We start from the raw sequence: 13,440 nt of genomic DNA, 5'->3' as shown, positions 1-13,440 counted from the left end.
TGCAGATACACTATAGACACAGATCAGACCCAATTACCTTTCTGAGCTTTCGCCGTGATTTCAAAGTATTTCACGGTCAAGTCTTGGATAGACAGCACGGCCATGTGAGCCTTTTTCTGCCAGTCCGCATCTTCCTTCTTCAGACTTTCGATTCGCCTGGGTCCTAAGTAATCATTTTCTATAGAGATCTGAGAATAAAACCAAAAGAAATCCGGTTTGTAGAAAACGTCTATAATCACAGCCGAGTTTACTTGTATATACTGCGATCATGTATATCTTATCACATTGATACATGTCAGCTTCAAAAAGTCCATATAGGTACAAGTAAATGGGCGTCATGTGGACTCTTACGTAACTGATGTATTTAAGAAGAATTTTTCAATAGGTTTTTGCTACCCCATCTAAGAGCAGCATGATATAGGGCAGAGACCCCAGATTCCAGCAATGTGTCACTTAAGCTGCTTTCACACTACGTTTTTTTAACATGCGTCATGAATGTTTTTTTGCTGTAAAAGCAGATCCTGCTTTTACAGCAAAAGAACGCATGCAAACGCAAGAGTTATTTTGCAGGATCCTGTCACTTTAAGTTTATGGGCGGGCATTGGAGTCATGTGATCGGGAGTCAGTGGAACTGAACGTGATAGACTGGGAGCCGGCATCTGACAGCTGCAGAGGCTCGTAACCAAGGTAAACATCGGGTAACTTGCTTGGATACCCGATATTTAACTTTAGTTACGAACATCCGCAACAGCTAGGAGCCAGGCTGCCTGCTCCCTGCACACATAACCAATTTAAACATCGGGTAACTAAGAGAAGCGCTTTGCTTGGTTACCCGATATTTACCTTGGTTATGAGTGTCTGCAGCTCTCAGGCGGGGAGAGAGAGGAGAGGGAGAGGGAGGGGGAGAGAGAGAGACTGATCACACCAGGCTTGTTTCTGGGCATGCTCAGTAGAGCAAGCAGGATCCTGTTTATCAGCATGCCAGCGCTCACATGCGTTTGCGTGCAGTATAGTCAGGATCCAGCAATTTTCAGTATTTGGACGCAGCTCAAAAACGCTACAAGTAGCGTTCTTGAAAAATGTTAAAAAAAACTGCAACTCGCTGGATCCTCACTAGAACGCACGCAAATGCATGTGAACGCATGTTGACGCGAGTCCATTGCAAATGCATTGAAATGAAAACGCATTTGCACTGGATCCGTTTTTGCGTTAAAAAAAAAGTTCAGGACGCATGTTAAAAAAACGTAGTGTGAAAGCAGCCTTACTGGGCTTCTTGCTGCAGTTTTGATAAAATCACAGTTTTATCTGTTTCAGAGCTACCAGTTCTCTGAATGCTGAGCTCTGTATAACCCCGTCCATACCACTAATAGACAGCTTTATTTTTACACACTGCATAGGCAGAAAACGCCAATCAGTGGTAGTGTTACACAGAGCTCATGACAATGGAGGACCTACATGGTCGTAAGTTTACTAGTCATTTAGTGATAATCTGAGGATAAATCAACCAAATCAAGCAGCCCAGTGACATCTCTGGAATCAGGGTCTCTGCCCCTACATTATGCTGCTCTCAGATTACGTAGAAAAAGCTTACTGATAGACTAATTTATTGATTAGTTGTTTGTCAAACTTAAAAAAAGAGAAAATAAATGCAAAGTTTTTTTTCCTGCATAATACAATCTGTAGTGAAAATAAAAAGATTAAATCTTGCAATTTTCCCCCTGGAGCATTTTTACATTCACATTTTTCAGGAAACTCCACAATAGGTGGATTTCGACTATATTTTGTATTGAAGTATCTAATGAGCATTGGTCATTGTAAAGGCAAGGAGAAGCCAGCAGGGTCAGCTGTGAGATCACAAAATTTCATTACTGGATTCTTGCTTATTAGCTGTATATAGAGGTGCTACCTGTCATTTTAATACTGCCTCCGCTGATAAGAAAACTCCTGAAAACATTAAAAAAAAAAAAAAAAAAAAAGAGGCCGGTGTGAAAGCTTAATATATTACTGTATTTATATTTGTAGACCTTCAAGGGTCCTTTTGGGGTTGATAAACAGGGGAAAGAGGGTGTTGTATTTTATTTCAAATAAAGGATTTTTCTCTGTTTGCATTTATTTCTTTTTACTTATCGGATTAGTGGTGGGCTTTATTACAGTTGTGCGCTGTCATTTAACTCCTTATTACCCCAATTGCCACCGCAGCAGGGCAATTGCAAAGAGCCGGGTAAAGCGTTGGGATTGTCGCATCTACTGGATACGACAATTTCGAGGCGGCTGCTATTTTTAGGCTGGGGGGGCTCCCAATAACCATGGGTCCCCCCAGCCTGAGAATACCAGCCCCCAACTGTCAGGCTTTATCATGGCTGGGTATCAATATTGGGGAGGGGGGGGGGGGTGGACTTGGACGACACCACACGCTGATTTTTTTTGTTGTTTTTTTAATTATTTATTTAAAAGGATTGCATGCAGTTCCTCCCATTTTTACATACAGCCAAGGTAAGCACAGAGCTGGGGGCTGCAGCCCGTAGCTGTAGGTTTTATCTGTGCTAGTATCATAATACCGGGGAACCCTACACCAAATATTTTATTAATTTTTACTGTACAACATAGACCGGGCCTGTGATGTGTTGCAGACAGACGCTGTCACACAGGCTGGGGGTGCGGCTGACTGCAACTAATCACAGACACCAGGACAGCCGGTGGGTGGGGAAAGCCGTGCATATGTATGAGCAATAATGAGCGGCCCAGGAAGTGAAGAAGAGGCCATGGAAGCAGTTACAGGCGCCAGAGCCTCGGTAAGTATGAAGCAATTGCTTCATTCTTATATTCCCTTTTTTTTTTTTTTTTTTTTTATTCCCAGAGATGCTGAATCCATATCAACACCCAGGCCCGGCACTCGGGTAAGTTTGAACCTGCGCGGATCCAGACTTTTACAGTCCGGGTCCGCCCATCACTATCCAAACACTTACATTGAGAATACAACTTCCAGTTCACACATGAACCCTGTCTTTGTCACTAGTCTGATTTCAGACCATAGTGACTGGTCTGTAAGTACCATAATACACTTACATTACAAAACATAATTAGAAGGGATTAGTGAAAAAAAAAAGAAAATAAAAAATTGCTGAATCTTTTTAAAAATATCAAGTGGAGTAAAAGCAGTGAAACCATCAGCTAAGGCTGCTTTCACACTACGTTTTTTTAACATGCGTCATGAACATTTTTTTAACTCAAAAACGGATCCAGTGCAAATGCGTTTTCATTTCAATGCATTTGCAATGGACACGCGTCAACATGCGTTCACATGCGTTTGCGTGCGGTATAGTGAGGATCCAGCGACTTGCAGTTTTTTAACATTTTTCAAAAACGCTACTTGTAGCGTTTTTGAGCAGCGTCCAAATACTGTTTTTCACTGGATCCTGACTATACTGCACGCAAACGCATGTGAACGCTGGCATGCTGATAGACAGGATCCTGTTTGCTCTACTGAGCATGCCCAGAAACCAGCCTAGCGTGATCAGTCCCTCTCTCCCCCTCCCTCTTTCCCCCTCCTCCCCTCTCTCTCCTCTCGCTCTCCCCCGCCTGAGAGAGGCAGACGCTCGTAACCAAGGTAAATATCGGGTAACCAAGCAAAGCGCTTCTCTTAGTTACCCGATGTTTACCTTGTTTATGTGTGCAGGGAGCAGGCGGCCCGGCTCCTAGCAGCTGCGGACGCTGGTAACCAAGGTAAATATCGGGTATCCAAGCAAAGCACTTTGCTTAGTTACCCGATGTTTACCTTGGTTACCAGCATCCACAGCTGTTAGATGCCGGCTCCCAGTCTATCACGTTCAGTTCCCCTCACTCCCGATCACATGACTTCAATGCCCGCCCATAAACTTCAAGTGACAGGATCCTGCAAAACAACACATGCATGCGTTTTTCTTTGTAAAAACAGGATCCACTTTTACAGCAAAAAAACGTTCATGACGCATGTTAAAAAAAAACGTAGTGTGAAAGCAGCCTTAGCAGTACAGAGACACCCAGTGTGCTGAAGCCAGTGGCATTACACAACCAGATCCATAGACTATCGACTTCCATGCTCAGACACTAGCAGCTGCGCACACACTGCACACATTTGCAAATCTCATCTATCTTTAACGTTCCGTATTTGCATGAACATGAACATGCTTACCTTACACCTATGAAAACTAATCTCACTCACATCTATACTGGGAACACCGAATCACCCTAATACATGACAATCCTGAAACAGACATAACATGAGCAGCATAGGACAGGACGTCATTAGAGAAAGCCATCAGAAGATACATGAAAGACACCGAGGAATTAAAATGAAACAGAAAATTACAGATAAATGTAGAGTTTTATGTGGTAGAAACAAACGTTCCATCTCACAGACCGAGCAGCAGAATAGTTTGTGCTTCAAACTTTGCCGCATGTTGCCAAATGTGCATGGTAATTTGTAACAGAAAGAAATAGTAGAAATCGGGTTTCTGAAGCCGCGCCAAAGATCATCACCAGGACATCAGATTTATGTGACTTTATTACAGCATCGGTCTACGCGTTTCATGAGCTCTGCTCACTTCCTCAGGACCACATGAAAGACACCATCAAATAAAACACCACATATTTCCCCTAGAGGTAACACCAGTAGCTCAACGTCCTCCTTCCCGGTGCGTTTCCTCACAGCGATTCATCAGGGGAGAGGGAGGCTATAGTATCAGAGGCATGCTGAGCAGAAATGAGAAACCCTAAGGATGCTGTCTAACACATTACATTATGGGGTTGTAGATATGAAAGTGTATCACAAGGCCATTATAGACTACCATACCCTCATTTCCAATGCAGTAGGAGCAGGGTTCCTTAATAATGATGAAAAAAAGTTTCTGGAAATCAAAAATCCTAGACTGGCTTTTTATTACCATCTCCCCAAAATCCACAAGAGTTTATCTAATCCACCTGGGAGACCCATCATATCTGGGATTGGGGCATTAACGGAGAATTTGGCAGCATATATAGACTCCATAATGAGAGTACATGTTATAAACCTCAAAAGTTACCTTAGGGATTCCACCCATTTAATTACTATTCTGAAAGACATCAAGTGGAAGGAATCATATCTGTTAGTGACCTTAGATATAGCCTCACTCTATACAAATATTTCGCATCCTTTGGGACTTAATTGCTTTAGGCAATTTTTGGAGAGGGATGACAGATTACCTCTCTCTCAAAAGGAATTTGTCTATGAAGGGATGAGGTTCATCCTTGAGAATAACTTCTTCACGTTTCAAGATACCCTGTATCATCAACGCTGTGGAGTCGCTATGGGCTCTAAGGTTTCACCTACTTTTGCTAACCTGGTCATGGGACTGTTTGAAATTTTATATATTTATTCCTCCAAATACTTCCAACACGTGGTGCTATATAAAAGATACATAGATGATCTCTTCATCATCTGGGATAATAGTAGTAATAATCTCTCCTCTTTCCTAGAGGACATTGACAGAAATGATTGGGGTTTGAAATTCTCTCCCACAATTGGTATAGAATCCATTGATTTTTTGGACCTGACTATATTACATAGTAACGACACAATTTTAACCAAAACTTTTTTTAAACCTGTGGACTCCAATGGATACATAGATTTTTCCAGCAGCCATTATGATAAATGGTTGCTCAACATACCTAAAAACCAATTTCAGAGGATAAGGAAGAATTGTACTCTGGATAAAGATTACAGGGATCAGGCCATCATACTAAGAGACAGATTCAGGGACAAAAATTACCCTATGACACATATTAAGAAAGCTTATCAGGCTAACTTACATCTCAAACAAACAGATTTGGTTAAAAAAAGAGGACAGGGGCAGTATTGCCAATGCCAATGAAAGGTTCTCATCTCATTTTCTCACCACGTTCAGTAGTGATGGGAATTTGATCAAGAGCATCTTGAAAAAGCATTGGGCCATATTGCTCAATGACCCATTTCTGAACAAGGTACTACCTAAATACCCTGGGGTGACATATCGTAGAGCATCCACAATAAAAAATCAGATAGCACCCAGTAGACTTAGAGAGGATGTCTGTCTCACCGGTAATGATAAAAAGGCAGGCGTTTACAAATGCCTCACCAAAAATTGTTTATGTTGCAAAAATATTCAACATGGAAGAAAAAATTTTGGTGTAGCCCCTGGAGGAAAGGAATTTGCCATCAAAAGGATATCTGACTTGTCAATCTGACTTCGTCATTTACCTTATTGAATGTGACTGTGACAAACGTTACGTGGGTAGAACTGTTCAGGCTCTACATAATAGGATTAACTCTCACAGGCACAATATGAAAGTGGGGTTCATGCTTCATGGGTTATCTCGGCATGTGACCCTACATCATGACAAACAAATTAAACTTAAAGTAACACCCATTGAACAAATTCCACCACATGTGCCTAATAGAATTGAGACCCTAAACAGAAAAGAAACATACTGGATCTACAAGCTCAATACCCTGAAACCCCAGGGCTTGAATGAAGTAACTGATCTATTTCATTAAAATATTGTTCTTCCTTAAGGGTCTTTGTGAGTGATGGCTACATTGTGATTTTGTGTATTATGAAGGTCCACATATATATTGTATATATCTCCTTTGGATATATGTACTGTTTTTATTCATCTATTTTATCTCTATATTGTTATATTTTTTATATTCATATTTTTATTGCCAATGCCTTGTTGCTAATGCATTTTAAACTAGCATCATTCCATGTGACTTTTTTATGCCTTGAATGTGTAGTTTTGTTGTTTGGTTTATTAATAATAATTCTAAGGAAGGAATGGTTCCAATTGTAATATATTGATGGTTTGATAATTTTGGCATCAATACCCGATTTGTGATATATTTGTATGTCTGTGACCATTAGTAGTTACATTCAGTTATGCTATATGGCTCATATAGGGGTCATTGAGAGCATGGAACAAATGAAGGATCACTTTACCTCTGTTGTGGGTTAATGCCTAGAACCGTTGTTCCCTTTTTAGATTTTTAGTTGTTTTTATCCAAATTTTAGTAGCCCCCCTTTTTTGTCTTATATATATATGTGTATATAAAATAATGGAGTGCGCCTTCGGCACTCGGACTGTGCTCTGGGGGACGCTTCCTTATTGTTTAATGGCACTTTGCGCACGATTCTGGTATCTTCTATACGGGTATTCCCTATATTAAAAACTTGTCCCGTGTTTTATAAAGATTGCCAGTCACTATGGGAGAATTCTTGTTGTTTTAATTTCTGTTTTTGTAGCGCACTGAATGTGCACGTTCTTTCATTATTGTTCTGCTGGTCCTTTGCATTCCCATGTTCACTGTTCTTCTTGGTCTACACTGGATCTACACGGGGATGGGCGCAATCGACGCATGCGCTTGGGTCACTTTCCCACGGGTATGAACTCTGTTCACCCCTCCTATCTGTAGCTCCTTGTGCGCAACCGCTGGGTAATTTTTTCCCACGGTACTGAACTTTAGTAAACCCTCACTCCTTCTAATAGAAGGGGAATGAGTTTTGTGTTTTAAATATTCACATAGACATTCACTTCACGGTTTTCTGATCACTTGGGTCTATGGTCTTTATCTCTTAACCACCACAGTATATATTATATAATATATATGTTGATTATCTGATTGATCCTGATTGTTGGGTTACATATAAGCGTAACTTGTCACAGTTCTCCTGGTGGAGGGGGCTAACACCTCTACATCTTATATCCTTGCTTGCCTGGAATCTGAGGTCAGGTGTCCTTCATAGGTTCCAGGCTCATTCGGACTTGTGGAGGAGTTATAAATATAGACACACATATATATATTTTACAATCCATTTTTTTGGCTGTATCATAGATAATGATGTTGATCACACATACATTGTTTCACAATTTTTATTTTTTAATTTTCATTCAATTTGTTGTGTTTATCATGATTGTGCACATTTGGTTCCCAGACGTATATTATGTTTTGTATCTTCACCTGGCTTCTTTTGTAATGCGTCATGTTTTCAACAACAGGCTTTTCTCTCCCGCTCATTTTTTCTATATGGGGCGGTTCTATGATGTCACTATGTCTATTTAATGTACACTTGTATCTTGCATGGTAGATTTGATGGTGTCTTTCATGTGGTCCTGAGGAAGTGAGCAGAGCTCATGAAACGCGTAGGGTTTCTCATTTCTGCTCAGCATGCCTCTGATACTATAGCCTCCCTCTCCCCTGATGAATCGCTGTGAGGAAACGCACCGGGAAGGAGGACGTTGAGCTACTGGTGTTACCTCTAGGGGAAATATGTGGTGTTTTATTTGATGGTGTCTTTCATGTGGTCCTGAGGAAGTGAGCAGAGCTCATGAAACGCGTAGACCGATGCTGTAATAAAGTCACATAAATCTGATGTCCTGGTGATGATCTTTGGCGCGGCTTCAGAAACCCGATTTCTACTATTTCTTTCTGTTATCAGCCCTTGGGTTGCCGCGGCCTGGATCCATTAACACATGCGAACATAGTAGTTGTGACTTTCACAACTGCATATGGTGAGTAGTATTGCTCCCTACCGTACCCTGTACCTATAAGGGTAAGACCCTATTGCGCTTTTTGTCCACAGCTCCTGTTTGTACATGGTAATTTGTAAGGAGGGGGGATGGGAAGGGGCTGCAGGCGGAGGCGAATGACCGCTCCCTAGTTTGTCATAACTACCTACACCCATCTAGTTTATCATCCAGATTGAAGCCGGATTCAGACAAGCGTACGTGAAATCATCCGTTTTTAGCATGTCATATCTATATTGCATCTGTATGTCCGTTTTTATGCCCGTTTTCCATCCTCATGCCAGTTTTATCCATGTGTATAAAATCCAATTTTTACATGAAAAATGTCAATTAGTAAAAGTCAAATACAGTCTCCTATCTTATTAATTGCAATTTATGTGTGGAAAACACATGACATTCAAATGGTAACCTGTGTGCAGATGTCACAGGGTAATTAATCACAGGACATGAGACACTGCACTATTATCTTGGAGGTAGACTTGATAGTAGCCTGGTCCGAGTCCCCAGCGTGACCCTGACTCCTGTCCAAGCCCTGACTTTACTTCCCCTTCCTTGAGGCGGGCTGGAAAACGCAAGACCCCACAAAAAGACACGGACAAGGAGAACGGAAACTCATACACATAGGACTCAAAACACACAGGAGAGAGACTATACGTGTACTGGGGAGCAACGAAAAAGGGTAGGAAATAACATACAAGGGAACACACACACCAGTCAAAAGCGCAACATGGACCACCATTAACAGGATAACCACCAAGACAGAGATCGCTGAAGCTATCATCTGCACATACTGGAAAGAAGCCGTGCTTTAGGTAGGGAGGAGACAGCTGCACGTGGCAATTAGCAACCTGAGCTCTTAGATCCTGCTCACAAGTCTGCAGGAATAAACTCCTGCAAAGCTGAAGACCAATGAACCTGAACCAGCTGATGCCCGGCTCTGGCTGAGCAATCCAGAAGCCTCAGGTTGCTTGTCAGACTCTGTGGTGTGAACAGTGCCTGACGACACAATGCCAGCAGGCGTGTGCAGAGCCAAACATCTCATGACAGCAGAGTACAGTGATAAGGCTGCACATCAAACATGCATTGATCAATGTAACTGAGCCCCAAGACCTCGTCAAGGTATATCTCTTGGGGCTCAGTTACATTGAGCAATGCGATTGCTAAATATCTCCTTTTTCCTAATATTCATGGCAGGTATGCAATTCATTATTCACATGTTCAAATTCGCAAGTAGCATTTTTCATTGTATATTCCAATATTTTTCCATATGCTTGAGGCATTATACCATTATCTATGTTTGATGTGCAGCCTTATCCTTGTATAGTATGTAATTTTTGGCTTGCACTCATAATATATATATATATATATATATATATATATATATATATATATATATATATATATATATATATATATATATATATATATATATATATATATATATATATATATATATATATATATATATATATATATATATATATATATATATATATATATATATATATTAGTGCTCACTTCAGTTATCCTATTCAGCAGAGTACAGTGACTGCAGACTTTGAAATCCTTACAGTGCACACACTGTCAGGATTCTCCCGTGTCACAATTTGCATACTTCTGGCCACATTCTCACTAGACAAGTTTGGCCTCGATCCTCGATCAATTCACTTGTATCCAGTGAGGCCAAGCAAATCTAGCTGGTACGTGACCGCATATATACAAATTGCATAATTTTAACATTACTACCCACCCTCACTGGAGAATCCTGACAGCACGCAGCGCACACGGTCTAAGGATTGGAGTCACATAATGGTGATAACCAATTACAGTGGTCCCCACTCTCTGATTGATGTGACTGGTTAGTCAATCTGATAAAGAAATAACGTTTGGAACACCATTCTAAGTCTGAACTGGGTGCAAAAACCTAAAAAAACATCACTATATGGAGAGAAGGTATGCACCGACACATACCTTCTCTCCATATGGCTAGTCAATCTGAGGTGCTGAAACAGCAGTACTTCCCCACACAATCGCTTTCAGAAGCTCGACTTAGCGGTCAGCCAAGCTCCTGCGGCAATAGTCAGAGCGGGCGACAGCATCGTCCCAGCTGATTACTCTCCAGATGCCATGATTGATAGCGATCGCATCACTTAGACGGTTGTGACAAAGAGGGAGCAAGGGTTCTCTCTCCACCAATCGACACCACCGCAACACAATCACGGGAAGACAATGGTGGCCATTTCACCCGGAGGTCAAACAATAACCTTCTGGTCTGCCAAGTATTGTGGCCTGTAAAGGAATTCGTGACGCACATCCGTTCTCATTAGCGACGTCGTTGCGTGTGACACGTACGAGCTACCGCTAACAATCAAAAATACTCACCTTATCGTTGATCGTTGACATGCTGTCCAGTTCCCAAATATCGTTGCTGTTGCAGGACACAGGTTGTTCGTCGTTCCTGCGGCAGCACACATCGCTCTGTGTGACACCGCAGGAACAAGGAACCACATTGTACCTGCGGCCGCCCGCAATGAGGAGGGAAGGAGGTGAGCGGGATGTTCGTCCCGCTCATCTCCGCCCTTCCGCTTCTATTGGGCGGCCGCTTAGTGACGTCGAATGAACCGCCCCCGTAGAAAGGAGGTCACAGCGACGTCGCTAGGCAGGTAAGTAGTGTGACGGGTACGAGTGATGTTGTGCGCCACGGGCAGCGATTTGCCCGTGACGCACAACCGACGGGGGCGTGTATGCACGCTAGCGAGCTCGTTTGCGAGATTGCTGCATGTAAAGCGGCCTTTAGACAAAGTCATAGGCGTATTCTCACATGCATTCAGCCTGTGTAATACATGTGTATTTCCTTGGGGGTGTACTCACTTTTGTTGCCAGCGGTTTAGACATTAATGGTTGTGTGGTGAGATATTTAGAGGGCACACAAAATTTAGACTGTTATACATGGACAACTTCACACTGTATTAAACAGTCATAGCTTCAGTGTTGTCCAATGACAGATATAATAACATATGTAGAAAAATATGAGTGTATTCACTTGTGATATACTGTATATATTTAATATTTATTACACTCATGTCCTGGTGCAGCCATTTTTTTGCATTTGTCAAATTTATTCATTTTCTCCCATTTTCACGTGGTCAGATTATATCTATTTTTGATTGCAGGTGATTTAGGCAACTTGTGGCTCTTCTTGCCCACTTTCAATTGTAATATGTTTGGTTGCATGTTGTTTTTAATTTTCTTTTTGCATTAATAAACAAACAATTATCTATTTATTATTTTCACTGAAGTATTTTTGTACTACTGGCTCACATTTATCCTGCGCTCTATGCAGAGCACTTACACCGACTTTCAGTCTAAACTTAAGAAATACGTGATTCATATCCCAAAGTAACATTTTCAATAAAGAGGAATATGGAGACACTCTACTGCATGTCACAAAAGATTGACAACGTCAAAGTGTGCTTAACCACAGATTTGTGCACCACTAAAAAGACAGACACCGCTGGACAAAGTCCAGAGTAAAGGCGGCATCACACGCAACGATGGATCTAACGATATATCGCCGGGGTCACGGATTCCGTGACGCACATCCGGCATAGTTAGCGACGTCGTTGCGTGTGACAGCAAGGAACGACCGTTAACTATGGAAAATACTCACCTTATTGTCCATCGTTGACACGTCGTTCCTTTTTAAAAAAAAAACGTTGATTGTGGAGGACGCAGGTTGTTCATCGTTCCCGAGGCAGCACACATCGCTACGTGTGACACCTCAGGAACGATGACCTGCAGCTTACCTGCGGCCGCCGGCAATGCGGAAGGAAGGAGGTGGGCGGGATGTTACGTCCCCCTCATCTCTGCCCCTCCGCTTCTATTGGGCGGCCGCTTAGTGACGCCGCACGGACCGCCCCTTTAGAAAGGAGGTGGTTCGCCGGCAACAGCGACGTCACTAGGCAGGTAAGTCCGTGTGACGGCTCCAAACGATTTTGTACGCCACAGGCAGCAATTTGCCCGTGACGCACAAACGACGGGGGCGGGTGCTTTCACCAGCGATATCGCAAGCAATATCGCTGCGTGTAACACCCCCTTAAGGGCTCAGATAGTAATGCACAGACTGGTCTTGGGTCTCCTGATTAGAGCGTGGCAGCTTGATATATTTCTATGAGGCTAACATGCTTGGGTCATGAGACCCGCAGCCAATCCGTGCAATATGGTCCCAGATTGGACATCTTCATGAACCGGATCTCTGCCTCATTAGTGAATGGATCCTTAAAAGAATTTCATCTAAATCACGTATTTTGTAGATTTAGATGGAAACCCCTACGTAGCACTCAAGTAGAGCACAGGATAAATGTGAACTGATCCAAAATGTTCTATACTCAAAATGCCACCAATTAAAGCTTCAACTCAACCCACAAAAACAAGTCTCAACTCAGGTGCGTCACTTGTGAACAGAAATATAGACAATTTCCATATTACGGATAGCATAAAAACTCTGGAAAAGTGCCATGGCTCCCCCTCTCTCCCGACAGAAATCCAGCAAAATCTGTGCTTCCAAACCCAGATGCCCCCCTCCCTTCTAAGCCCCGCAGTGTGCCTGAACTGCAGTTTGTGCCCACAAGTTTGGCATTACTGTAGCGAGAAGAGCCCACTTAATTTACAGGGTGAATATCTCCGCAAGTACAAGGACTACAATATATTGCACAGTGCAATAGAATAATTTTCAATATTCACTGTGTAATATACACTGTTTGTTTCTGGAAAACACCTATGGAGTGAAAATGGTCACTACACCTGTATATTAATTCCCAGAAAGGTGTAATTTCCAAATTAGGGTCATTTAGAGTGTTTCTG

General features: G+C 42.1%; 1 protein-coding gene across 1 annotated transcript in view; it reads right to left on the bottom strand.

Moving 5' to 3' along the window:
• The window catches only part of JMY (junction mediating and regulatory protein, p53 cofactor), a 146,901-nt gene that overhangs the window by 93,174 nt on the left and 40,287 nt on the right, over positions 1–13,440 (bottom strand). The window contains exon 3 of the mRNA XM_075325719.1: positions 38–188. Coding sequence (XP_075181834.1) covers positions 38–188 — 151 coding nt within the window. The remainder of the gene's footprint in view (positions 1–37; positions 189–13,440) is intronic.

Source organism: Anomaloglossus baeobatrachus, chromosome 1 (assembly GCF_048569485.1).
Source record: "Anomaloglossus baeobatrachus isolate aAnoBae1 chromosome 1, aAnoBae1.hap1, whole genome shotgun sequence".
In the NCBI taxonomy this organism is placed as follows: domain Eukaryota; kingdom Metazoa; phylum Chordata; class Amphibia; order Anura; family Aromobatidae; genus Anomaloglossus; species Anomaloglossus baeobatrachus.
The sequence above is the reverse complement of the archived record's forward strand: the minus strand, read 5'-3'. Positions and strand labels throughout refer to the sequence as shown.